Genomic DNA, 27,490 nt, shown 5'->3' with positions numbered 1-27,490 from the left:
TTTTAAAATACAAATTTATTGCTGTTGGTTACAGTATTACAGCAATTTAATATAATTTGAGGTCTGTAATTACCATGATTTGTTGTTAACATAGGTAACTTTTGTCACAAAGTATGAATGTCCAAAATAATTTGCTCAAATACCATTGTAAATAGCTGGAGGGGAAGCAGCTGTGGGGTAGGGTTTAGAAATCTGAACTATTTCAAATGGAATTAAATAAGATTTCTGGATGGTACTAACTGCCACTTTGCATTTCCCACAGCACATTCTGCTTATGAAAGGTGCACCAAAATAACTTGTGGTACTCTAGAAAATAAGGTAATGGGTTGAAGTCTTATTAGCTTTTAACTAAGGCATAGTAGCTTCTGGCCATGGCATTCAACTCCAGACATATTTTCATGTGACACATAAATCATAATGATAGTTACAGCAGAAAAATTCTTTTTGTAATAGTGCAGGCGTTTCCCAAAGTAATGGATGTATGTGCAAAACTTTGGGTTGTTTTGGGAGTGGGGAGGGAATGATCACAGGAAGAAGGGTCTTAATTTTCATAGCTATGTTCTTCTATCCCTCTTTTTGATTTCCAAATCTCCTGAAGGTGTCAAGAAGGCCAGTATGGCTGCAGTACTATGGCAGGAGATAAGGTGTAAAATGAAACCAGCCTATGTACCTAAAACAGTACTGTTTTAAGACAATGATTATTTAGAAAGCAGACACTAATTCAGAAGCAAATGAGACATCAGGGCAGCAGAAGGGAAGGTGAGATAGAGTGGGCCCTGTGAATTACCAAAGACAATATCCACAGTTCTAAATTTTCATTTAATTCTAATTCACTCATATTAATGTATGTTTGATAATTCATAAGTTTAGTAGTTCCCAACATTTTTAGAATGCACATAATATTAACATTCAAATAAGGCATTAAAGGAAGTTTTGTGAAGGATGAAATGTTTACCATAATACTTTTTTAAAGCCTTGGTACATTTTTGAAAGATCAATATTGAATTTTTAAAAATCTAAGAAAAGTAAGTTTTTTTCCCCACAAGATATGTAAGAATCGCTTGCTGGCATTTGTATTTTCAGTGCCTAGAATAAAATGGGCCAAATTTTCAAAGGCAGTTAATAATTGCTTATACAATGACTTGTTTCATTTCATCTAGCACCAAGTAAGAAACTGAAGATATTGTCGGATTTCTCCTTCACCTCTCATTGCCCTGCTCTTCCTACCAGGCCACTGTATAAGCACGCATCCCGTTGCCCCACTAAGGAATCAAATCTTTTTCATTTTAAAATGGCTGCTCAGATTACATTCACCGGCAGAATTCTTCGCCATTAAGGTAGGATAGCAGTTAACACTAGCAGGTGTCAACTTCTTTGATTAGGAATAAAGAACTCTTCCAAGCAAAATCAATCAGTTTCCTGTTTGTTTTAACATGTCATGTAAATCCTTTAAATTGCTACACCTTTACTAATTATGATTGTTATTTATGTCAAGGGAATTTTCCCCAGGCAAACATGATCGATTTCCTAATGAAAAAGTATGCTTATTTTACGTAGTGCCATGGGTTTTCTCTTATGCTTTTTTCTTTCTTTCTGTCTCTCTCGCTTTCTCTTTCTTTCTTTCTCTTTAATTTGTTACTCATCAAGGCAGATCATACATTTGGATCAAAAAGAGAAACTGGCAAGTAGATCCTAAAGCACACATTTCTTAACCTGAGTAACACCTGAAAACATAAGAGTTTAATTACATATTCTATTGAAAATTCAACTTTGGTGCTTTTGCAAGAACTTATGATGTCAATTTCTAACAAATCATATGCCTCAGTACACAACTATTTTCAAAAGAAAATAAGTCATAGAAAAATATATTTTCCTAGATGCTAATTGATACATTTTTATAGCAAATTGAAAATCTGGAGTAAACTGAAAGTATGTTTAACAACAAAATATAGCATATATGGCTACTGTAAGTTTGCTAGTGTAAATAGACACCTCAATTAGAGTCAGGAGACCAGAAGGGGGAGCTCTCATGACTTGTGAAGATAGTAGAGCCCAACAGAAGAAGACAGACTCTCGTTTCCTGGCAAGGACTCAGCCAATGAAAAGCCACGGACTCTTTGTTTACTATAGCCCTCCCAACTTCCTTTTCCCTCCATAAAAGCGTTCTCCTTCCCTTGCTGTGAGGAGGACTTGCACATGGCTCACCATGGTTGCAGACCCCAAATTGCAATTATCTGCTGATCTCGAATAAACCCATGTTGCTGGAGAAATATCTGGCAGTCCATTTGTTTTAGGTCAATAAAAGGCAGCAGTGAATTTGCATTCTGCAACTAATCTGTAAATCCCATTGCTTTTTTTCTGGAATTCTGTAGACACAGTGTCCCACAAAACTGTGTACCACAGTGCTAGAGATCTCTTTTTTAGCATCAGTCTACACAAAAGCCTCTGATAAGACACTTTGCACAAGTGACATGGATTTTTTTTTCTTTTTTTACTTTTCAAGAAAAATAAGGAAACTTTATCAACCACTTCTCTTCTGAACAAAACTTAGATTATTACCAACTGCTCTTTTAATTATGGTCAGTAATTTTCAAAAGTTTAGTTAGACATCTCTGATGTTTTTTAATTGTGCATCCATAGAAGATAATTGGATAAAACACAACAGACATTTCAAAAGATGAATCTTCACATCTGACTCATTGGCACATCCTTAATTTCCAGAATAAAATCAGCAGAAATAAAACACACAATTTTCAAAGAATTTATACATGCCAGAGTCTTAGGACAATGAACTTCTAAATGCACAGACAAGGAACTTCTGCTCATCTTACTAGTTACACGCACTTTTCCTCAAGGAGTATCTGATGATTTCTGGTTTATTTGTGGAACTTTTGTTTGTAGGAAAGCATATACATATGGCCAGATCTTGTTGGTTTCTGTTCCGGAGAATGTTTCCAACACCCCTTTTTTCCTAAGGATGAAAAACAAACAAAAAAAGGTCTGACAGCATACAAAAAGAAAATCACCAATATCACTGATGAACACAGATGCAAAAATCCTCAACAAAATATTAACAAACCAAATTCAACAGTAAGGATCATATGCCATGATGAAGTGGGATTTATCCCAGGGATGCAAGGTTGGTTCAATACCTACAAATCAATGTGATACACCACATTAACAAATTGAAGAATAAAAATCATACGATTGTCTCAATAGATACAGAATAGCTTTGGACAAAATTAAACATCCATTTATGATAAAAACTCTCAACAAAGTGGGTATGGAGGGAACATACCTCAATGTAATTAAGGCCAAATATGACAAACCTACAGCCAACATCATACTCAATGGTGAAAAGCTGAAAGCATTTCCTCTAAGATCAGAAACAAGACAAGGATGCCCACTCTCACCACTTTTATTTAACATAGTATTGGAAGTCCTAGCCACAGCAATCAGACAAGGGGGGGGGGGGAAGGAATCCAAATTGGAAAGGAAGAACTAAAACTGTCACTTTGCAGATGACGTGATTCTATATATAGAAAATCCTAAAGATACCACCAAAAAACTGTTAGAGCTAATAAATGAATTCAGTAAAGTTGTAGAATACAAAATTAATATATAGAATTGTTGTATTTTTTTGAATATTTAAATTTTATTTTTTTTATACAGCAGGTTCTTATTAGTTATCTATTTTATACATATTAGTGTATACATGTCAATCCCAATCTCCCAATTCATCCCACTACCACCACCCCCCCCACCACTTTCCCCCCTTGGTGTCCATACGTTTGTTCTCTACATCTGTGTCTCTATTTCTGCCCTGCAAACCGGTTCATCTGTACCATTTTTCTAGGTTCCACATATATGCATTAATATACGATATTTGTTTTTCTCTTTCTGACTTACTTCACTCTCTATGCCAGTCTCTAGATCCATCCACGTCTCTACAAATGACCCAATTTCATTCCTTTTAATGGCTGAGTAATATTCCATTGTATATATGTACCACATCTTCTTTATCCATTCGTCTGTGGATGAGCATTGAGATTGCTTCTATGACCTGGCTATTGTAAATAGTGCTGCAATGAACATTGGGGTGCATGTGTCTTTTTGAATTATGGTTTTCTCTGGGTATATGCCCAGTAGTGGGATTGCTGGGCCATATGGTAATTCTGTTTTTAGTTTTTTAAGGAACCTCCATACTGTTCTCCATAGTGGCTGTATCAATTTACATTCTTACCAACAACAGTGCAAGAGGGTTACCTTTTCTCCACACCCTCTCCAGCATTAGTTGTTTGTAGATTTTCTGATGATGCCCATTCTAAATGGTGTGAGGTGATACCTCACTGTAGTTTAGATTTGCATTTCTCTAATAATTAGTGATGTTGAGCAGCTTTTCATGTGCTTCTTGGCTATCTGTATCTCTTCTTTGGAGAAATGTCTATTTAGGTCTCTGCCCATTTTTTGACTAGGTTGTTTGTTTTTTTTATTGAGCTGCATGAGCTGTTTATATATTTTGGAGATTAATCCTTTGTCCATTGATTCGTTTGCAAATATTTTCTCCCATTCTGAGGGTTGTCTTTTCGTCTTGTTTGTAGTTTCCTTTGCTTTGCAAAAGCTTTTAAGTTTCATTAGGTCCCATTTGTTTATTTTTGTTTTTATTTCCATTACTCTCGGAGGTGAATTAAAAAAGATCTTGCTGTGATTTATGTCAAAGAGTGTTCTTCCTATGTTTTCCTATAAGAGTTTTATAGTGTCCGGTCTTACATTTAGGTCCCTAATCCATTTTGAGTTCATTTTTGTGTATGGCGTTAGGGAGTGTTCTAATTTCATTCTTTTATATGTAGCTGTCCAGTTTTCCCAGCACCAATTATTGAAGAGACTGTCTTTTCTCCATTGTATATCTTTGCCTCCTTTGTCATAGATTAGTTGACCATAGGTGCGTGGGTTTTTCTCTGGGCTTTCTATTCTGTTCCATTGATCTATATTTCTGTTTTTGTGCCAGTACCATATTGTCTTGATTACTGTAACTTTGTAGTATAGTCTGAAGTCAGGGAGTCTGATTCCTCCAGCTCCGTTTTTTTCCCTCAAGATTGCTTTGGCTATTCAGGATCTTTTGTGTCTCCATACAAATTTTAAGATTTTTTGTTCTAGTTCTGTAAAAAATGCCACTGGTAATTTGATAGGAATTGCATTGAATCTGTAGATTGCTTTGGATAGTATGGTCATTTTCACAATATTGATTCTTCCAATCCAAGAACATGGTATATCTCTCCATCTGTTTGTGTCATCTTTGATTTCTTTCATCAGTGTCTTATAGTTTTCTGAGTACAGGTCTTTTACCTCCTTAGGTAGGTTTATTCCTAGGTATTTTATTCTTTTTGTTGCAATGGTGAATGGGATTGTTATCTTAATTTCTCTTTCTGATTTTTCGTTGTTAGTGTATAGGAATGCAAGATATTTCTGTGCATTAATTTTGTATCCTGCAACTTTACCAAATTCATTGATTAGCTCTGGTAGTTTTCTGGTGGCATCTTTAGGATTCTCTATGTATAGTATCATGTCATCTGCAAACAGTGATAGTTTTACTTCTTCTTTTCCAATTTGTATTCCTTTTATTTCTTTTTCTTCTCTGATTGCCGTGGCTAGGACTTCCAAAACTATGTTGAATAATAGTGGTGAGAGTGGACATCCTTGTCTTCTTCCTGATCTTAGTGGAAATGCTTCCAGTTTTTCACCATTGAGAATGATGTTTGCTGCAGGTTTGTCATATATGGCCTTTATTATGTTGAGGTAGGTTTCCTCTATTCCCACTTTCTGGAGAGTTTTTATCATAAATGAGTGTTGAATTTTGTCAAAAAGCTTTTTCTGCATCTATTGAGATGATCATATGGTTTTTATTCTTCAATTTGTTAATATGGTGTATCACATTGATTGATTTCTGTATATTGAAGAATCCTTGCATCCCTGGGATAAATCCCACTTGATCATGGTGTATGATCCTTTTAATGTGTTGTTGGATTCTGTTTCCTAGTATTTTGTTGAGGATTTTTGCATCTATATTCATCAGTGATATTGGTCTGTAATTTTCTTTTTTTGTAGTATCTTTGTCTGGTTTTGGTATCAGGGTGATGGCGGCCTCATAGAATGAGTTTGGGAGTGTTCCTTCCTCTGCAATTTTTTGGAAGAGTTTGAGAAGGATGGGTGTTAGCTCTTCTCTAAATGTTTGATAGAATTTACCTGTGAAGCCATCTGGTCCTGGACTTTTGTTTGTTGGAAGATTTTTAATCACAGTTTCAATTTCATTACTTGTGATTAGTCTGTTCATATTTTCTATTTCTTCCTGGTTCAGTCTTGAAAAGTTATACCTTTCTAAGAACTTGTCCATTTCTTACAGGTTATCCATTTTATTGGCATAGAGTTGCTTGTAGTAGTCTCTTAGGATGCTCTGTATTTCTGTGGTGTCTGTTGTAACTTCTCCTTTTTCATTTCTAATTTTATTGATTTGAGTCCTCTCCCTCTTTTTATAGAATTCTATTGCATTTTTATACACTAATAAACTATCAGAGAAATTAAGAAAACAATCCCACTAACAATTGCACTAAAACAAAAACAAAAACAAAACCCTGGGAATAAATCTAACCAAGGAGGTAAAAGAGCTGTACTCAGAAAACTATAAGGCACTGAAGAAGACACAAAACAATAGAAAGATATACCATGTTCATGGATTGGAACAATATTGTTAAAATGACCATACTATGCAAGGCAATATACAGATTCAGTGCAATCCCTATCAAAATACCAATGGCATTTTTCATAGCACTAGAACAAATAATTCTAAAATTTGCATGGATACACAAAAGACCCCAAATAGCTGAAACAATCTTGAGGAAGAACAGAGCTGAAGGTATCAGGCTCCCTGACTTCAGACTACAATACAAAACTACAGTAATCAAAACAGTATGATACTAGCACAAAACCATATACATAAATCAATGGCACTGAATAAGCTGCCCAGAAATAAACCTGCACTTGTATGGTCAATTAATCTATGACAAAGGAGGCAAGAATATACAATGGGGAGAAGACAGCCTCTTCAGTAAATGGTGTTGGAAAAGACGGACAGCTACATGGAAAAGAATCAAACTGCATTACTCTCTCACACCATTTACACAAAATCAAGAAGGATTAAAGATTTAAATGTAAGACCTGAAGCCATAAAACTCCTAGAAGAAAACAGAGGGAGTATGCTCTTTGAAATCAGTTTTAGCAATATATTTTTTTGGATCTGTCTCCTCAGGCAAGGGAAGCAAAAGCAAAAATAAACAAATGGGGCTACATCAAACTAAAAAGGTTTTGCACAGCCAGGGAAACTATCGACAAAATGAAAAGGCAGCCTACTGAATGGGAGAAGATATTTGGAAATGATTTATCTGATAAGGGGTTAATATCCAAAATATACAAAGAACTTATACAACTCAACATCAAAAAAATAAACAATCTGATTAAAAAATGGGCAGAGGACCTGAACAGACATTTTTCCAAAGAAGACATACAGATGGCCAACAGACACATGAAAAGATGTTCACCATCACTAATCATCAGGGAAATGCAAATCAAAAGCAAAATGAGATATCACCTCGCACCTATGAAAATGGCTTTTATCAAAAAACAACAAATAACAAGTGTTGGTGAGGATGTGGATAAAAGGGAACCATCACGCACTGTTGGTGGAAATGGAAATTGGTGCAGCCACTATGAAAAACAGTATGGAGGTTCCTCAAAAAATTAAAAATAGAACTACAATATGACCCAGTAATTCTACTTTTGGGCATTTATCCAAAGAAAACAAAAACACTAACTCAAAAAGCAATATGCACCTCCATGTTCATTGTAGCATTATTTATAATACCCAAGATATGGAAACAACCTAAGTGTCAGACGAATTGCATAAAGAAGATGTAGTATGTATATAAAATGGAATATTATTCAGCCATAAAAAAAGAATGAAATCTTGCCATTTGTAAAAACATAGATGCACTAGAGGGTATTAAGCTAAGTGAAGTAAGTCAGAGAAATATCAATAGTGTATGATTTCACTTGTGGAATCTATAAAACAAAACAAATGAACAAACATAACAAAACAAAAACAGACTCAGATACAGAGAATAAATTGCTGGTTGCCAGAGGGGAGGGATACAGGGGAATAAGGGAAATAGGTGTGGGATATTAAGAGATAGAAACTTCTGGTTATAAAATAAATGTCATGGGGGTGTAATATACATCATAGGGAACATAGTCAATAATATTGTAATAACTGTATGGTGACAGTAACTAGACTTATTGTGATCATTTTCTAATAAAAAAATATTGAATCACTATGTTGTACATCTGAAACTAATATAATATTGTAAGTCAATTATACTTCAATTTTTAAAAAATGAAAGAAAAAAACCCCACAGGTCTGAGTTTTCCTAATGAGCTTTTCAAAATGATTCTTAAAAGATGATAGTGTAGATTTAAGGGTGTCAGTAAGTATAGGTCTGTGTGATCAAGAGAGAAAGGCACTTGGCTGGGTGTTGGAAAACCTAGATTTTGGTTTCAGCTGTGCCCTCTGGCTAATACAAATGGTCACTTTGAAGATGCACCTATCATTTTTTGAGCATGTGCTAAGTGCTAATAATTCATTTAATCCTCTTTAGAGCTCAAGTTTCCTTATTTTACTGATAAAACTATGTGTTAGGGATGTAAAGCAATAACCCAAATCACCAAAACGGTAGTAGGTTTCCAAACACAGGTCCTGCCAAACACCAGAACATCCCTGGCTTTCTTTGTCTACTTACCCCTTTGCAAGACAGCTTTCTAATACTTGATTATCCTTCCTTCTTTCACTTGGTTTATTTTTTCTCTATGCTCTCCTTCTGCATTTTAGGGAAAAGGGAATTTTAAAACGTTGTTTTTATTGTGTTTCCTATTGGGTTTCTCCATTTCTCCCCAGGCAGATTTGTCTGGCTTGTTACCAGGCCAGCAGCCAAAGTCTATTCACTCCAGTTTCCTGGGGGTTCAATGGTGAGAAGTATCAGAATCCAGGGGTTGCTTTTCAAAACAGACAGATTCCTGCCAGAGATTCTGGCATTCCTCTTATTTACCCTCCTCCTCCAGCTACTCATATACACACCGGCTTAAAGGCTGCAGAAGAGCAAATGAAGAACTCTGGTTTATTACTTTCTGAAACCAGGATCTGTCATACTTCTGCAACCTTTTCACTAGATTTTAAGATGTTTCACTGGGAACAAAAGCATTCCTTTCTGGATACCTCATAAGATTTGCCAGTTAAGACTAAGTTAAATAATTCCCACTGTTTTCTTGGTAAGAAACATCTGCTAAAGCCCTCCTGTTTCTAAATTCACAGACATCTTGTAAAGCTTTCAAGAGAACAAGCTTCTTAACTGTTGTAAGCCTCTTGAAGAGCCACCTTAAAGTCAAGCCAATGTCAGAAGTGGGTTAATTACTGAAGGAACAACTATAGGCACCTATTCAGTCCTAAAGCTGTGCACCTTGGACGAACATGTGTCACCTTAATTTCTACGTGATAAAACGGAGCCAGCTTCAGCTATTGGTCCTCTAAAAAGTAAGAGCATCATGTTGCTTGTAAACACAGACTTAATTACACTATCAGATGTCCCACAGCTGAGAAGAGTTTTAAGAGCAACAGTACAACTGTCGGTATTTTAAAATAACAATGCAGACTCTCACTAAGGCTGCTGCAAATACCACTTTTAATTGTTGGTTAAGTCTAGTCCTAGTTCTTTGTGCAGGAGCTTAGACGGAAATGCTCTGATTGATGGCAAGAGGTAGCAAAAGCCAGAAGCCGAGAAAGACTAGGGTACCTCCTGAGATAGGGACCCGGGCCATACACTTCATCTCTACAGTCTTCCGCAAATTCCCTTTCCACATTTTACAGAACTAATCCCTACAGCCACTGTATTTCCACTGCATTCTGTTATTACCTCTGTTAATAGCCTCACAGTGTTGTTATCTGCTCAGCAACAATGTGTTCTCCCTTCTTCTGGTTACTTTTGAATGAATAACAAACATCTTTTAGAGAAACAACCTTTTCACCAAACTCAGTCCGTGAGATTCAGATGGTACTGTCCCTACTTCCCAGACTCAAGGGTGGACATGATCAGAGCTAGTTAGTGCCAACTCCAGGACTTTTGCAGGCAAAGAGGCTCTCTTTTCTGCTGGGGTAGATAAACTGGTAGGAGGTGAGCTGGAATGTTGAGGGGCTCACACAGGGAGAGCCCACCTGAGATTGAAGCCAACACAAGGAAATGGAGTGACTGAGGCCTGATGACACTGTTTGAACACCTGGACGCAAACCATCTACCTTTGGACTCTTTAGTTACATGACCAATAAATTTCCCTTTTGCTTAAGCTAGGGTGAATTAGGTCTCTGATTCACATAAGTACGTATCACATTGTATGATGAATATTGTTTACCTAGCACTTTGCCTCATAAAGAAGGTGAGTTTCTTTGGGGCTGGCAGGGACTGGGTCTAATTATCTGTGTGGACCAGGGGCCTAGCTAGCATAGTGTCAACCGAGTAAATTATAATCGTTACCACTGAGTGGTAAAAGTTAAAAGTGTTAAAGTGCCAGGACTGCTGTAAGTCTTTACAGGGGCTCTCTCACTTCACTCCCTTAACAACCCTATAAAGTGGGTACTATTTAATACCGCTTTGATTTTACAAATGAAGAATTTGTGGCACAGAAGTTGAAACACCTTGCCCAGGGCCACACAGCTGGTAATCTGCAGAGCCAGGCTCTTTATATAATCAATCACAAAATTATAGTAACAGCTACTCCCTTGTAATTTCACCCTCCAGAAATAACTATTAAAATAATTTGGAGACTACTGCTTCAGAATTCACTGCATAGTTACCCCATTACAACAACAATAATAATAGCTAATAATCATGTAGTGCTTAATGTGTGTCAGACACAATTCTAAGAGTTACACATATTAACTCCATCTTTCAACCCTCTAGTCTCATCCCCCTTTTACAGTGGAGAAAACAGAGGTTAAGCAAGAGGTTAAGGTCAAGTTAATAAATGGTGAGCTGGGATTTGAACTTAGGCACTCTGGCTCCACAGTCTGTGCTCTAACCACAGCACTGTCCTGTCCTAATGCTGAGTCATTTTTCAGTAAGTGAATGAATGAAAGGAAAGTGAATGTAACCAATCCTCTGTTAGGAGAGGGGAAGGCTGAGTAAAGAAACGGAATTGTTTCTTAGCCTGAGTCAATTATTAATCCAGTAGAGTTCCCATATTTGTGGTGGGATATGAATTCCCTTAAGAGTTAACAAAACTATGTTTGAATATAAACTTCTAAAGACTGTTTGGCAAATAAATGACCTGAGGATTATGTCCTTTGAGAGTCTTCTGTGCTGTAGTGTCCTCTATTGTCACAGGGAGTGGGCACCATTAGGTTTGCCTCCCCGGCATTCATTCCAGCCCTCCCTCCACTAGACAACAGAGTTTGGGTGAGACTGACCCACTCCCTGCTCTGGGTGTGGACCAATGAGTGTAATCTCTCCCATCCCAGTGACTGGTTCAGGAATGGGCAGTAACCTAGGCCTAGAATACAAAGCATTCCCTGATCACAGTGGCTGTTCAAGTTGGTTCAATCTAAGGCTTTTGTTCACTGGGGGAAAGGTGACCCCTCAGCCTTTCATAAAGAGAATGCTGTGGCTGTTCCTGGCAACCATGTATAACTATGCAGGAAGCCTAAAGACAGAGCCAATACAAAACAGAGAGAAGAGCAAAATTCTCATCAAACCTAGGGGCAAATGAAGCCCAAACTACCTTCTGGACTTCTCTATTACACAAGCAAATAAATTTCCTTTATTATTTAAACCAATTTGAATTGGATCTTCTGGTATTTTAGCATTTTGGCTATAAAGCATGGACAATCAGAAAATGATTTAGTGATTCATCATACAAGAGAAGTTGTGAAAAGTGACCAACTCACCGGTAGTATTCCAGGACGGGCTCTGTCTGGGCCTCGTAAGCCTTCAGTCTCTTGACAACCGTCTCTGGTCTATCATCCTCACGCTGAACGAGAGGCTCCCCAGTCAGATCATCAATGCCCTAAATGGGAGTTAGAAGATGCTGGCATCAAATATCATATTTTTGAAGGATATTTTTATAGGTAGTTAACTGATTTTTAAACAGACATCTATGCAAGCACCAAACAATAATGTGTTTTTAAATAAATGGAATCAAATCCAAATCCAGGTCATTGCAACACAGAGCCATGAGACCCCACGATCATTTCCACAGTGTCAATCACCTCTTTAGAGCAAAAGATTTTCTAAGCAGCCTCTAGATAATTTTATATTATATATTATATTTATGTTATATATTATTATATATATTATATTAAAAACATATATATACGAAAAGATTCAGCTACAGACTGGGAATCTCAACTGCAAGCCCTAAATAACCCAAGGTGTCGTTAATCCCTACTGCCCCAATTTCTAACACACTCCCTGGCACAGAGTAGGAAATCAATACATGCTTTTGAAGGAATAACAAACCCCCCTTGCTCCTGGGGATGCCTTTACTACCAAGCTGACTGGACTAGACCAGCTGACTACAGCAAGTAACCTGAGAACATGCCCTCAGGAGTTCTGGTCATCCAAGGGTATCCAAGGTCACCTGTGAGTGCAAGAGGACTGGAAACAGTTGGCTACGCGGAAGGCCAAGTCAGTTCCCCCCTAAATACTCACCATGGTTTTGGGAGGGTTGAATTCGATGTTGTAGACACGGCCACTGCCTGGATGGATCCAGCGAGCGGTGAGGCGTTGCTTGATGACCTCAAAGGGCACATTCAGATTCATCACTGTGTCTATCTGATAAGCTCTATCCAGGGCTTCTGCCTGCGGAAGTGTCCTTGGAAAACCTTTACAAAGTAAATTAAAAATGAACAAAGGAAGAAAGAGCCATGGGGAGAAAGGGGAGAAGGAAGAAAATGAGCAATCTGAACAAAAGCAATAACACCAGGAAGGCTGATGACAACCTTGTTGTAGTTGTAGGGCAACCGTGATAGTTAATTTTATGTGTCAACTTGTCCAGACCACAGGTTGCTCAGATATTTGGTCAAACAGTATTTTGGGTGTGTCTGTGAGGGTGTCTTTTGGGGTGAGATTAACACTTAAATCAGTTGATTGAGTAAAGCAGATTGTTATCCCTAATGTGGGTAGGCCTGGATAGAATAAAGCTGCTGGCCTCCCCAGAAGATAAAGGGGAATTCCTCCTGCCTGACTGCCTTGCAATTGGGACACGGCTTTTTCCTGCCTTTGAACTCAGACTCAAACATCACCTCTTCCTGGGTCTCATCTGCCTTCAGACTGGAACTACACCATCACACCACCGGCTCTCCTGGGTCTCCAGGTTCCTGACTCGCTTTGAAGATCTTAGGACTTGTCCACCTCCACAACTGTGTGAGCAAATTCCTTATAATAAACACCTCTCTCTAGAAACTAAAAATCAACATACCCTCAAGGATCCCGCCACACCTCTGGCTGGGGAATGTTTACAGCTGATTGTAAGTTACCCTCCAGCCTTCCTTCTTCCTTTTGTGATCCTCCCTTATCCTAAATATTCTCAAAAAGCGGGGAAGGAACAAAAGTCATATCTGAAGGAGCTTAGAAATCATGCAGTCCACTTCCCTCTTTGCATTTAAAAAAAGAAGCAGGCCAGAGAAGATGACTGGCCCCCAAGGCCCCAGGGTGGGGAGTGGCAGCACTCAGGCCCCCTGCCCACCATCCATGTCTGTAGCGCATGAAATCCTCACTCTCCTGTCTTCACGCATCCTTTTGGGCAGCTGAAATATTCTCAATATTCCACTTACCATCCAATAGCCAGCTATATTGGGTGAGATTTTTCAGCTCATGAAGGACCAACCGAGTCATGACATCGTCTGGGATGAGCTTCCCTTGGTCAATGAAAGTCTTGGCTAACACACCAATTTCTATAGCAGAGGCGGGAAAAAAGGCAAGTCAGCAAGTGTATCTATTCTACCCCATTCTAGGCCTCTAGGAAACTGGTTACCTAAAGAACCCCCCTGGATAACACACTCGTTTGAAAATGTGCATCATCAACTTTTGTGATAAAAACAGAGATTACAAAATAATCTAAGCCTATTTCAAAATCTCCATTACATAAAAATAATGGAAAGCTATAAACCAATATGTTAGCAGTAGTCATCTCTGTGATAGAATTATGTTATCTTTTTTTTTTTTAACATATTTTCACTTTCTGTGTTTTTCTAAATTTTCTATGGGAAAAAATATATATACTAATGGAAATTATTTTCTTTTTAAATAAGAAACTGAAATAGTCATTATTTTTAAGTGGCTCAGTTTAAGTGCTGGCAATCATGTTACTATAGAGATTTTTCTAATCCTCTAAAAGAGATGCTGCTGTCACAATTCAGTTTTTGACCAGATCAGCACTGTGATCATGTTACATTTTTATTAATAAAATACGTGAAAAGAATTTATGAACAACTTTTAAATATTACCTATAATTGTATGTCATTCTTACACAACAGTATTTTCATTTCCTCATCATCTTTTACCAAACTATTTACACACATTCAGAATTTTTAATGCCACTGTAAAAACCTGTGTACTTATAGTTTTGTGTTCTTTTTTTTTTTTTTTAATTACAACACTAGATCCATCTTTACTTATTTATTTATTTATGGCTGTGTTGGGTCTTCGTTTCTGTGCAAGGGCTTTCTCTAGTTGTGGCAAGCGGGGGTCACTCTTCATCGCGGTGCACGGGCCTCTCACTATCGTGGCTTCTCTTGTTGCGGAGCACAGGCTCCAGACGCGCAGGCTCAGTAATTGTGGCTCACAGGCCTAGCTGCTCTGTGGCATGTGGGATCTTCCCAGACCAGGGCTCGAACCCGTGTCCCCTGCATTAGCAGGCAGATTCTCAAGCACTGCGCCACCAGGGAAGCCCTTGTGTTCTTTTTTCACTTAGCATCATTTTGTAAATACTTTTCAGTGATTTTATATAGTCATTTAGTCATTTTTGGTAACTAATACTCCATCAGTATATATCTATGTTTGATAAAAATATACTCTTTCGGACTTCCCTGGTGGCACAGTGGTTAAGAATCCGCCTGCCAATGCAGGGGACACGGGTTCGAGCCCTGGTCCGGGAAGATCCCACATGCCGCAGAGCAACTAAGCTCGTGCGCCACAACTACTGAGCCTGCGCACTAGAGCCCGCGAGCCACAACTACTGAAGCCCGCATGCCGCAACTACTGAAACCTGCATGCCCTAGAGCCCGTGCTCCGCAACAAGAGAAGCCACCACAATGAGAAGCCCAAGCACAGCAACGAAGAGTAGCCCCTGTTCGCCACAACTAGAGAAAGCCCACGCGCAGCAACGAAGACCCAACGCAGCCAAAAAAAAAGTCTACGTCAAAACAAAAAACCTCTAAAAAAAAAAATTAAAAAATATATACTCTATCATGGCAATATATACTGTTGGACATTTAAATTTTAAAATTAGTCTTGATTTTTCCCTACAACTTCTGCTTTTAAAGATCTTAACACTCTTTTTCTTTTTTCTTTCTTTTTTTTGGGGGGGTGGCTTCTGAGTTATTTCTGATGGATAAATTCCCAGGATTCAGAGATAAAACAGTCAAAGTTTATGACTGTTTTCATGGATACCAAGGGGGGAGAGGGGGTGGGATGAATTGGGAGATTGGGATTGACATATATATACTATGTATAAAATAGATAACTAATGAGAACCTACTGTATAGCACAGGGAACTCTACTCAGTGCTCTGTGGTGACCTAAATGGGAAGGAAATCTAAAAAAGAGGGGACATATGTATATATATAACTGATTCACTTCGCTGTATAGCAGAAACTAACACAACGTTGTGAAGCAACCACACTCCAATAAAAATTTTTTTAAAAAGTTTATGACTGTTTTCTTAATTCTTGGTATGGATTGACATACTGACTTCAGAACATATCCTAAATTGTCAAATTCATGAAACCAGATTTCTAACTAAGGACATTAACTACATGGAAATTGGCTGCCATTTGACAGGTGTACTGCTTGGGTTTATAAACAGCATCTGGAAGAGGCCCTGGGTTCTGAGAGCACCCAGGACTCTCTAAAATACCCTCTCGGAAAGGTCCACATACTTAATATGTGTGCACCTCTCTGTTGTCAGGGTTTTGACCACTGCTCTGGGGGACATAGAGCTCAAACTCAGTACTGAGGAAAATCATAATTCTCCAGGGCTGAGTCCCTAAAACTAGTATTGGTCCCTTCCCTCCCCTCTCACTCTTCAGGCCAAGCCCTCAACTAATGGCAACAAATAGATTGAGATGATGGGATTAACTAATAAAGTACTTAATTTTATATTAAGTATAAGAATAGCCTTAAAAAAAGATGATCTGGGCTTCCCTGGTGGCGCAGTGGTTGAGAATCTGCCTGCCAATGCAGGGGACACAGGTTCGAGCCCTGGTCTGGGAAGATCCCACATGCCGTGGAGCAACTGGGCCCGTGAGCCACAATTACTGAGCCTGCATGTTTGGAGCCTGTGCTCCGCAACAAGAGAGGCCGCGATAGTGAGAGGCCCGCGCACCGCAATGAAGAGTGGTCCCCGCTTGCCACAACTAGAGAAAGCCCTCACACAGAAGCGAAGACCCAACACAGCCATAAATAAATAAATAAATAAAATTAAAAAAAAAAAAAAAAAAAAAAAGAAAAGATGATCTGTTCTTGCCATTTCAACACTGTACCAGAGACTGTAGCCAGGGCAATGAGTCCAGAAAAAGAATAAAAGGCATCCAGAAAGGAAGAAGTAAAATTATCTCTATTTCCAGGTGACATAATCTTGTTTTCAGAAAATCCTAAGGAATCTACTAAAAAACTATTAGAATAAATGAGTTCAGCAAAGTTGCAAGGTACAAGATCAAAAGTATACAAAAATGAACAATATGAAAATGAAATTAAGAAAATTCCATTTACAATTGTATCAAAAAGAATAAAAAACTTAGCAATATACTTTTTTATAAAAGCACAAAACCGGTAATCTGAAAACCACAACATTGTTGAAAGAGATTAAAGAAGACCTAACTAAATGGAAAGATAGCTTATATTCGTGGATTAGAAGTTAATATTAAGATGGCAAGACTCCTTGAAAATGATCTACAGATTCAATGCAATCCTATCAAAATCCCAGCTGGTGTCTTTGTAGAAACTGACAAAATGACTGTAAAATTCATATGGAAATGCAAGGTATCCAGAATAGCTGAAAACAATCTTGAAAAAGAAGAACCAAGTTGGAGGACACACACTTTGGATTTCAAAAGACTGTTTGTACTGGCATAAGGATAGACATAATGTTGCTATGAATATACATATATAACTTTTTGTGTGAACACATGGAACAGAAATGAGAGCCCAGAAATAACCCCTCGCATTTACGGTCAATTGATTTTCAACAAGGATACCAAGCCAATTCAATGGGGGAAGAAATAGTCTTCTCAACAAGTGGTGCTGGGACAACTGAATATCCATACACAAAAGAACAGGTTAGGTTAGATGGGCCTCTACCTAACACCATATTAAAAAATTAACTCAATATGTATATCACAGACCTAAATGTAAGAGCTAAAACTACAAAACTCTTAACTGGACTTCATTAAAATTTAAAACTTTTATGCTTCAAAGAACACCATCACTAAAGTGAAAATCCAATCCACTGAATGTGAGAACATTCCTGTAAATCATATATCTAATAAGGAACTTTTATCTAGACTATCTAAAGAATTCTTACGACTCAGCATTTAAAAAGGAAATCAATGTTTTTAAATGGGCAAAGGATCTGAATACAAAAAAACAGATATACGAATGGCCAATAAGCACATGGAAAGATGCTCAACATCATTAATCATTAGGGAAATAACAAATGGAAACCACAATGAGATATCACGTCACACTCACCAGGATGGCTGTAATCAAAAGGACATAACAAAAAAAAAAAACGTAAGTGTTGGCAAGAATGTTGAGAAATTGAAACACTCATATATTGCTTGTAGGATTATAAATGGTATAGGCAATTTGGAAAACAGTGTGGCAGTTTTTCAAAGGTTTAAACAGAGTTACTACATGATGCAGCAATTCAACTCAGGTATATTTTTCCAAGAGAAATAAAAACATAAGTTCACACAAAAACTTATATGTGAATGTTCACAGCAACATTATTCACAATAGCCAAAAAGCGAAAACAACCCAAATCTTCATCAAATGACAAGTGGGTAAATAAAATGTGGAATATCCATACAAAATTATATTGTTTAGCCATAAAAAGAAGTGAAGTACTGATACATGTTACAAAGTGTATGAACTTTTTTTTTTTTTGGCTGCGTTGGGTGTTTGTTGCTGTGCGCAGGCTCTCTCCAGTAGCGGCAGGCGGGGACTACTCTTCATTGTGGTGCGTGGGCTTCTCATTGCTGTGGCTTCTCTCTGTTGCGGAGCACAGGCTCTAGGCACGCGGGCTCCAGTAGTTGCGGCATGCGGGCTCAGTAGTTGTGGCACGCAGGCTCAGTAGTTGTGGCACATGGGCTTAGTTTCTCCACAGCATGTGGGATCTTCCCGGACCAGGGCTCAAACCCGTGTCCCCTGCATTGGCAGGCGGATTCTTAACCACTGCACCACCAGGGAAGTCCCAAAGTGTATGAACTTTGAAAACATGCTAAGTGGAAAAAGCCAGACACAAAAAACCACGTATTACATCACAACATTTATACAAAATGTTCAGAGTAGGCAAATCTAGAGAGACAGAAGGAAGATCAGTGGTTGTCCAGGGCTGGGAGCATTGGGGGAAAATGGAGAGTGACTGCTAATGGGAATAGGGTGTCTTTTTGGGGTGATAAAAATGTTTTAAAATTGATTGTGGTGATGGTTGCACAACTTTGAATGTAATAAAAAAAAACTGATTCATAGTTTAAGAGGGTTAATTTTATGTAATGTGAATTATATCTCAATAAAGATGTTTTTTAAAAAATAGTAGGACTTCCCTGGTGGCGCAGTGGTTAAGAATCCGCCTGCCAGTGCAGGGGACACAGGCTCAAACCCTGGCCCGGAAAGATCCCACATGCTGTGGAGCAACTAAGCCCGCGCACCACAACTACTGAAGCCTGCATGCTCTAGGGCCCGCATGCCACAACTACTGAGCTTGCATGCTGCAACTACTGAAGCTCGCACACCTAGAGCCCATGCTCCGCAACTGGACAAGCCACCGCAATGAGAAGCCTGCGCACCGCAACAAGGAGTAGCCCCCGCTCGCCGCAACTAGAGAAAGCCCGCACACAGCAACGAAGACCCAACACAGCCAAAAAAAAAAAAAAAAAAAATTAAAGATGAAAAATACCTGGTAAGCAAAACAAAAGAAAAAAAAAAGCCACTCATAAAACCAACACTACTCAGGAATAATTATCATCAAAACTGATAACATAAAAACCTCCAAATATTTTATGAGTAGATAGTCCCATGCATAGTCTAATAATCTTTTTCATATCACTAACAACTTTCTATATCACTAAACACAAATAGTTATTAAAATCTGAAGCCTGTAATGCTTCCATTTAAAAGAAAAATAAAAATGATTCAACTCTCTATGTCATAGTCTAAGCAGTTTGTTTATTACATTGCAAGTTTTTTTTTTTTTTAAATGAAGGTCCAGTAGTGTTTTGTTTTTGTTTTTTAATTTTTATTTATTTTTGGCTGTGTTGGGTCTTCGTTTCTCTAGTTGTGGCAAGGGGGGGGCCACTCTTCATCGCTGTGCGCGGGCCTCTCACTATCGCGGCCTCTCATTGTGGAGCACAGGCTCCAGACGCGCAGGCTCAGTAGTTGTGGCTCACGGGCCCAGTTGCTCCGCGGCATGTGGGATCTTCCCAGACCAGGGCTCGAACCCGTGTCCCCTGCATTAGCAGGCAGATTCTCAACCACTGTGCCACCAGGGAAGCCCTACATTTCAAGTTTTTACTCTCAAAATTACGCAAGGACTTTTGTCTAGCATATTCTTTGGACATTTAGTAAATTTTTATTCCCTTGATTGCCTATAATTTAATGTTGTATCTAAATAGACTCCTCATTAAAAAAACTATTTCCTTTTTTATTTAAAAAAATTAACAAATTTGGGAGCTTCCACATCTACAAAACACAAAAAGCTAGTTTAAAAGTAAATCATTCAAAATAAACTGATTTTCTATAAAGTTATTCACAAATAAAAACAGAAAAGGAAGGTTAAAAGGGAATGGGAAGGGTTAAAACCAGCTTTTGATTTTAAGGATAATAATCAGAAATTCTAAAACACAGAAATATTAATCTGAGAGATGGTGCTTGTATTACACAAAAAAACATTTTTAATTCTATATCTCCTTTTAACATCTGCTCATTCTTATAAGACTACTCAAACCAACCACACCTCATATCCGAACTAACTGGAAACAACTTATTGTTTGAGCAGCTGTGAAGTACAAAAGAGGGCCTGACCAACCTGTAAATACAGTTCTCTTTTATATATGCCAAGAGAAAGGGCTACAGAGAATTAATCTAGTTCCTGACAAAAGTGCTTTTAGCATTGTTATATTATAACGTACATAAAACTTTACTTTAAAAACATGTTGAAACAAAACAAAATAAAACTAGGAAAACAACAAGAATGAGTCAAGTGATAGCTTTACACCCAATCACGGGCTTAAAAAAAAAAAAAAAACTTTCTCAAATAATAAAGACTGAGTCAACATAGCGGTTACCTCTGGGGTGGCAGGAAGGAAATGTGATGGGTAGGCACACATGGGGACCCCAAAAGTACTGGTTTTCTGTCTGATGGTGGGTAAATGGGTGTTCATTTTATTCTTCTTCTAACCATCAAAGACATTATAATACTTTCATGCATGGGATAGTTCACAAGAATTATACTGAAAATCAAAACATCCCTTGACCCTGGTCCTCCCTCCAACCATCACTCAATCTGACTCCTCTTCAGTGAAGCATCTAGAAAGAATTCCCATTCCAGGTCTATATTCCTCCCCTTCCCACTGTGCTTCAGGATAGAATCTCAACTCAAGAACTGTATAAAGGTCCAAGTGGGTCTGGCCTCATCTTATCTCTCTCCCACCTACCTCCTCACCATTTCTACCCAACCCTCAAACCATGGCCCCAGCAAGGAGCTCCACATACTCTGGGTCCTCCTAGCCTTTGCACAAGCCTCTTTCTCCTCTCTGTTGCCTGATAAGCTCTCACTCATCTTTCAAGATACATCTTAAAGGGTCCTTCATGATGTGGTGTCCCTCAACCTCCGAGGCAACCAAAAGTTCCTCCTCTGGACTTCCATAATGTCACAGACTTATCTCTGTTTGAGCACTTATCACACTGCTGAAACTACCTGTTTACATGTTGGTATGGACTGCATTGTGTCCCTTAAAATCCATATGTTGAAGCCCTGACCCCCAATGTGGCTGTATTTAGAGATGGGGCCTTTAAGGAGGTAATTAAGGTTAAATGAGGTCATAAAGGGGGACTTTAATTCAATAAGACTGGTGTCCTTACAAGAAGAGGAAGAGGAAAGATCACATGAGGACCCAGTGAGAAGGTGGCCATTTGCAAGCCAGGAAGAAAGGCTACACCAGAAACCAACCCTGCTGTCACTTTGATCTTGGACTTCTAGCCTCTAGAACTATGAGAAAATAAATTTCTATTGTTTAAGTTACCCAGTCTGTGCTATTCTGTTATAGCAGCCTGAGCAGACTTATGGCCATCGGCCTGCCCATGTTCCAACTGTGAGCACCTGCAATGAAATATATTTGTCTCTGTATCTCCAGTACCCAGCACACACTGGGTGCTTGACAAGTCCATGGATGGATGAATGAATGGATAGCTGGAGAGATGAGCTGCCTGGATTATCCTAGATTCTTTTTTTTCCCCCCAATAAATATTTATTTATTTATTTATTTATTTTTGGCTGCATTGGGTCTCTGTTGCTGCGCGTGGGCTTTCTCTAGTTGTGGCGAGCGGGGGCTACTCTTTGTTGCAGTGCATCAGCTTCTCATTGCGGTGGCTTCTCCTGCTGCAGGGCTCTAGGCTTGTGGGCTTCAGTAGTTGTGGCTCGTGGGCTCTAGAGCGCAGGCTCAGTAGTTGCGGCGCACAGGCTTAGTTGCTCCACAGCATGTGGAATCTTCCTGGACCAGGGCTTGAACCCGTGTCCCCTGCATTGGCAGGCAGATCCTTAACCACTTAACCAGGCAGTCCCTATCCTGGATTCTAGCCATGGAATTTTAGAAAGGCCTAACTTACCTTGGTAGAAAAAAAGAAATGGAGCAATCCTCACAGAAAGCAATATTGTTAAAGGTAGGAAACTACTCACAGTTTACTATCACTTGTGTAAAAAAGAAAAAAAGAACAGAGGGAAGAATAGGTAAACTGTGGGTTGTATGTGCATGAAATAGCTCTGAAAGGATCTTTTCACTAAATGTCCTTTTAAATTTTTTGGAATTCAAAACCATGTAAATGTATTGCCTATTTTCAATACAAATCAAAATTTTTGCCATTACAAAAATAATTTGCTCTGTCAATATCATTCTAATTGGGCACATCTATGCTGTCTGTGTGTACATAATAGAAGTTTTGTTAGACATACAGAAACTTGGGAGCTGACAGAGGCTTTGAGGATTACCTACTGAGTTCAACTTCCCCGACTTACAAATGAGAACAAATGAGATTCAAAAGGGGTAGCCATCTAGTCCAGGATTATGTCTTTGAGAAGCACTAAGCTGCAGTGCAGTTTCTCAAACTTTGGGCAACCACATGGCAACCTTACAATTTCTGCCATAGCTGAACTACTATTTACTATATAATTTTCTTTAAAGTGACTCAGCTTTTTAATTTTAAAAAAATCTTATTTATTTATTTATTGCCTGCGTTGGGTCTTCGTTGCTGTGCGCAGGCTTTCTCTAGTTGCTGCAAGTAGGGGCCACTCTTTGTTGCAGTGCACGGGCTTCTCATTGCGGTGGCTTCTCTTGCTGTGGAGCAGAGGCTCTAGGCACGTGGGCTTCAGTAGTGGAATCACATGGGCTCAGTAGTTGTGGCTCGCGGGCTCTAGAGTGTAAGCTCAGTAGTTGTGGCACACGGGCTTAGGTGCTCCACAGCGTGTGGGATCTTCCCGGACCAGGGATATAGAACCTGTGTCCCCTGCATTGGCAGGCAGATTCTTAACCACTGGGCCACCAGGGAAGTCCAGCTTTTTAATTTAATAAGCTATAATGTTCACAAAATTAAAGGGTTGGTGTGCTAGTTATCATTTTTCAAATACACTTTGAAATAAAAAATTTTATTGATTTTTTATTTGCATTTAATTTTTGAGAAAAATTTTTGAGAAATTTTTTTGTCTACCTAAAATTATCTCATGAACCTCAATTTTGGAAATGCTGCATAATGGAGAGAGTAATTTAATTGGCATACAAGGAGACCTGGGTGTCCACTTCTGTCTCCCAGTGACTGCTTTTTATTATTGAGCAAGTTCTTTAACCTCTCCTGAACTCAGTTTCCTCATCTCTAAATGAGAGGGCTGGACTAATGACAAAGGGGCAGACTCAAGTTTCCTGACTGCAGTGTTCAATGGTGGTCTACAGTTACTCCAGATTTGCTACAGTCAACAGGTTCCCACATATTTCCAGTGTCTTTTTCGCATCTGCTGGGATGATTTTAAACTTTAGCTATAAAATACAGCCATGGGTTACGTAATACATCATCATCATGAAATGGTGGTTGGAAAGTAAATTGGCACCATCCTTCCTTAGCATATTTGATGGTACTGTATTTATAGAAATTCAACACTAGGGAATTTATTTGAAGCAAGTAAGTAGAGATGCTGCCAAATGTTCGTGTACAAGGATAGTCGTAACAGTATTAATTATAACAAAGAATGGTTAACCACATACGTGTATAATAATAGGAAAATGTTTCAATTAACAATTGTGCAATCTTGATGAAATTAAAAGACTGCTTAGTGATGTGTGAACATGCTCACGTAAGTGTGAAAAAAGGTATCTAAGCAATCATTTAGACTATAACAAGTCTGCAAAGACATACAAATGCAACAGAGAAAAAATGAGAAGGACTTCCCTGGTGGTCCAATGGTAAATCTGCCTTCCAATGCAGGGGATACGGGTTCAATCCCTGGTCAGGGAACTAAGATACCACATGCCACGGGGCAACTAAGCCTGCACACCACAACTACTGAGCTCGCGTGCCCTAGAGCCTGCACGCCTCAACTAGAGAAGAGAAAACCCGCACGCCACAACTAGGCAGAAGTCCGTGCACCACAAGGAAAAGCCCATGCTGCAACGAAAGATCCTGCATGCCTCAACGAAGATCCCACGTGCCACAACTAAGACCCGACACAGCCAAAAATAATAAATAACATAAATAAATATACATTTAAAAAAACAAACAAAAAAAGAAACAAAAAGAAAAAGGAGAAAGGAAAAAGAGAATGTAAGAAAAAGCACCAAAGAGTTAATTATAATTGTCTCTGGGTAGTAGAACTATACAGGACTTTAATTTTCTTTTTTATACTCTCATGACATGTTTTTCTTACTTTATAGTAAATATACTTTATTCTTAGTATCAAAAAACATTAAGCAGTACTTTTTAAATAAAAGGTTACACCTCTCCTTTGGCTCTGATCCTGGGGGAAATATCCAATCCATTCACAAATATTTTTTGAGAATATATTCTTAGTCCTGAGATACAGAACATCTGTAATAACAATCTCATGACACCTCCCTCAACTCCATCTTCTGTTTTCTTTGTTAAAGAATTGCCTGTAGAGACTCCAGAAAGAGCAGGCGGCTAAGGCAGGCTGCACATCCTTCCAAGTGATCCTCTCCTCCCTCCCTCTAGCCTCTCTTTTCATGTTGTGGAGTCAGGAAGAGGACGGCAGGCTTGTCATGGGATGTTAAGGATAAACAAAGAGGGTTGTTTCTTAATTTAAAATAAAAGTTTACTTAATTTGCTTTAAATTTAATTTTTTCAATGTTTTGTGTTTTCCCAAGTTAACATATCTTTAACTCTTCACTGAAGGTGTTCCCTAACACGCAATTATGCCTCACTGCTAAGTTATTTTTCAGAGAATCGCTTAAGTATTCTTTACTCCTTCCCACTTTGAATAATCTTGCCCCAAGCAGGTGCAGTACTGGGGATTGTTTATTGTTATCTAATGCAATATGTTGCATCAAGAACACTACGAAGTGAGCCAAACAGTTTAACCTTCTTAAGTTTAATACTTTATGATTTTTTTAAAGATCAATGTTAGAAGAGAAAAATAAAAGTAGTAATTCACCAGATTAGGTGATAAACCAAAGAACGCCACGAGACAAGCTAAAAACGGTTTTTTCATTTGAATGTCAGTATTCTGAAACAAACAAAAAAAAAACCCACTTAGAAATAACCTATATAACCCATCAGTAGGGGATCGGTTAAATAAACCATGGCAGATCCAGCAAATAGATACCTATACAAATGTTAAATAATGAAATGGATTTCTGTGTTTTCGTGTGGAAAAATAGCCTAGATATAGTGAAAACACACTGGTGCAGAACACATATTTAGTAGGGTTACATATTGCATTAAAACAAGGGATATACATATACCCTGTATGTGCTTATACACAAATACAGATTTCTAAAAGCAAGCATATGACACTGCTCCCCTCTGAAGAATGAGACTGAGGCAGGGAATGAGAGAGAGTTTTACTTTTAATATTATGTACTTCCATCCTGTTTCCAATCCTTTTTTACCTTGTGCAAGGGATTAGTTCTAATTTTTAAAAGGAGTTTCAAAATGACTTTGTTTTGGAAAGTAAAGGTCAACACTTTTGAGAGAAAAAAAAAACTAACTTTGCTGTTACTTTTGAAAAACAGCTTTCTTAAGATATAATTTACGTAAGATAAAATCCACCCATTGTAAAGTGTGCAGTTTGTTGACTAGATTTCGTGCTGAGTTGCAAGAATTTGTTTGGCGTGAGAAAAAAAACAATCTTTCAGATAACCCTGCAAAAGAACAGCTTTCGTGTCTAAAGATCTAAGCCAATTTTGTGACAGCAACGAGGGTGAATAATACTTGGCCTGCAGATTATGGGGGAAAGGTCAAAACCAGAAAATTCCATAGCGCTTAAAAAACAAACAAAAAGTTAAAAAAGAAAGCGCTGGGCTTCCCTGGTGGCGCAGTGGTTAAGAATCCGCCTGCCAATGCAGGGAACAGGGGTTCAAGCCCTGGTCCGGGAAGATCCCACATTCCGCAGAGCAACTAAGCCTGTGCGCCACAACTACTGAGCCTGCGCTCCAGAGCCCGTGAGCCACAACTACTGAGCCCACACACTGCAACTACTGAAGCCCGCGCACCTAGAGCCGATGCTCCACAAGAGAAGCCACTGCAACGAGAAGCCCGAGCACCGCCACAAAGAGTAGTCCCGCTCGCCACAACTAGAGAAAACCTGTGCGCAGCAACGAAGACCCAACAGAGCCAAAAATAAATAAATAAATTTATAAAACAAAAAAGAAAAGAAAAAGAAAGAGAGCTCTAACAGTTCTCCAAGCGCAAGGGCAGGCAGAGAATAAGCCACACACAGATCATGGACCCTTAGGAGCAGTTGCGACTGGGGCTGGACATACCTCTCAAAGCCATGTGGTTTCCTTTAATCTTTGAACTTCGAATGTGTCCTAACTTCCTAGTGCCTTCCCTCAATAACCCACCTGAAGCTATCCACAGAGGCCAGAGGTTTCAGGGAACAGTAGCTCAGCAGCCCGAGGTCTCCCCCACCCCGCCGGCGGCAATTGGGAGATGCTGCGCCCGCACGCCTGGACCCACATTCCTGGGACGCACTTCCCGCGCCCCGGTCCCTCCGCCCACAAATCCCCACCGGGGCGACAGCGCACAGCCACCCCTCCCGCCCGGGCTCCCACCTGTGCCCCGAAGCATATTGTCTCGGAGCAGGTCCCCGCTGGAGAGGTGCTTCAGCTCGAAGTGTTTGGTGATGCGCGAGGACACGGTGCCCTTGCCGGAGCCCGGCGCCCCCATGATAGCTGCGCGCACTAGCCGCGCAGACGCCCCCATGGCCGCCGAGAGAGGCCGGGACCGCGCGGACAGTGGGCCTTCGGCCTGGCTGCGCGCCCACCCGCTCCGCGGGTCGGGGCCGGCCAGCTGGCAGCGCTGCGAGAAAGCGACGACCTCCGCGCCCAGGCGCTCCCGGAAGTGAGGCGACAGCCTCCCGGCCAGCCCCGCCCGCGCCCCGCCAGGCTGCCGCGCCCGCCCCTCGCGACCCGGGAACACCCCCCCCCTCCGCCGCGCCTGGCCCCGCCCGGCCCACGCAA

The 27,490-nt window shown here is 39.4% G+C and overlaps 1 protein-coding gene across 1 annotated transcript; it reads right to left on the bottom strand.

The window, feature by feature from the left end:
- On the bottom strand, window positions 1-27,401 carry AK3 (adenylate kinase 3). The gene is made up of 5 exons (XM_059924786.1): window positions 27,083-27,401; window positions 13,925-14,044; window positions 12,801-12,973; window positions 12,038-12,156; window positions 1-2,971 (listed from the first exon to the last, which is right to left on the bottom strand). Exons 1-5 carry the CDS (start codon window positions 27,231-27,233, stop codon window positions 2,851-2,853), a joined length of 684 nt encoding a protein of 227 aa, XP_059780769.1. The 5' UTR covers window positions 27,234-27,401; the 3' UTR covers window positions 1-2,850.
- Window positions 27,402-27,490: the final 89 nt, after the last annotated feature.

Source organism: Balaenoptera ricei, chromosome 6 (assembly GCF_028023285.1).
Source record: "Balaenoptera ricei isolate mBalRic1 chromosome 6, mBalRic1.hap2, whole genome shotgun sequence".
NCBI classification, from domain to species: domain Eukaryota; kingdom Metazoa; phylum Chordata; class Mammalia; order Artiodactyla; family Balaenopteridae; genus Balaenoptera; species Balaenoptera ricei.
This window is presented reverse-complemented; position numbering and strand designations above follow the sequence as displayed.

What these genes read in the sequence shown, in the direction of transcription:
- AK3 (XM_059924786.1), bottom strand. Translation starts at nt 27,233, where the DNA reads ATGGGGGCGTCTGCGCGGCTAGTGCGCGCAGCTATCATGGGGGCGCCG. An exon ending in CAATATGCTTCGGGGCACAG is followed by an intron (nt 14,045 to 27,082) that starts GTGGGAGCCCGG and finishes CCTCTGCTATAG; the next exon opens with AAATTGGTGTGTTAGCCAAG. An exon ending in TCAACCCTCCCAAAACCATG is followed by an intron (nt 12,157 to 12,800) that starts GTGAGTATTTAG and finishes ACTCCCATTTAG; the next exon opens with GGCATTGATGATCTGACTGG.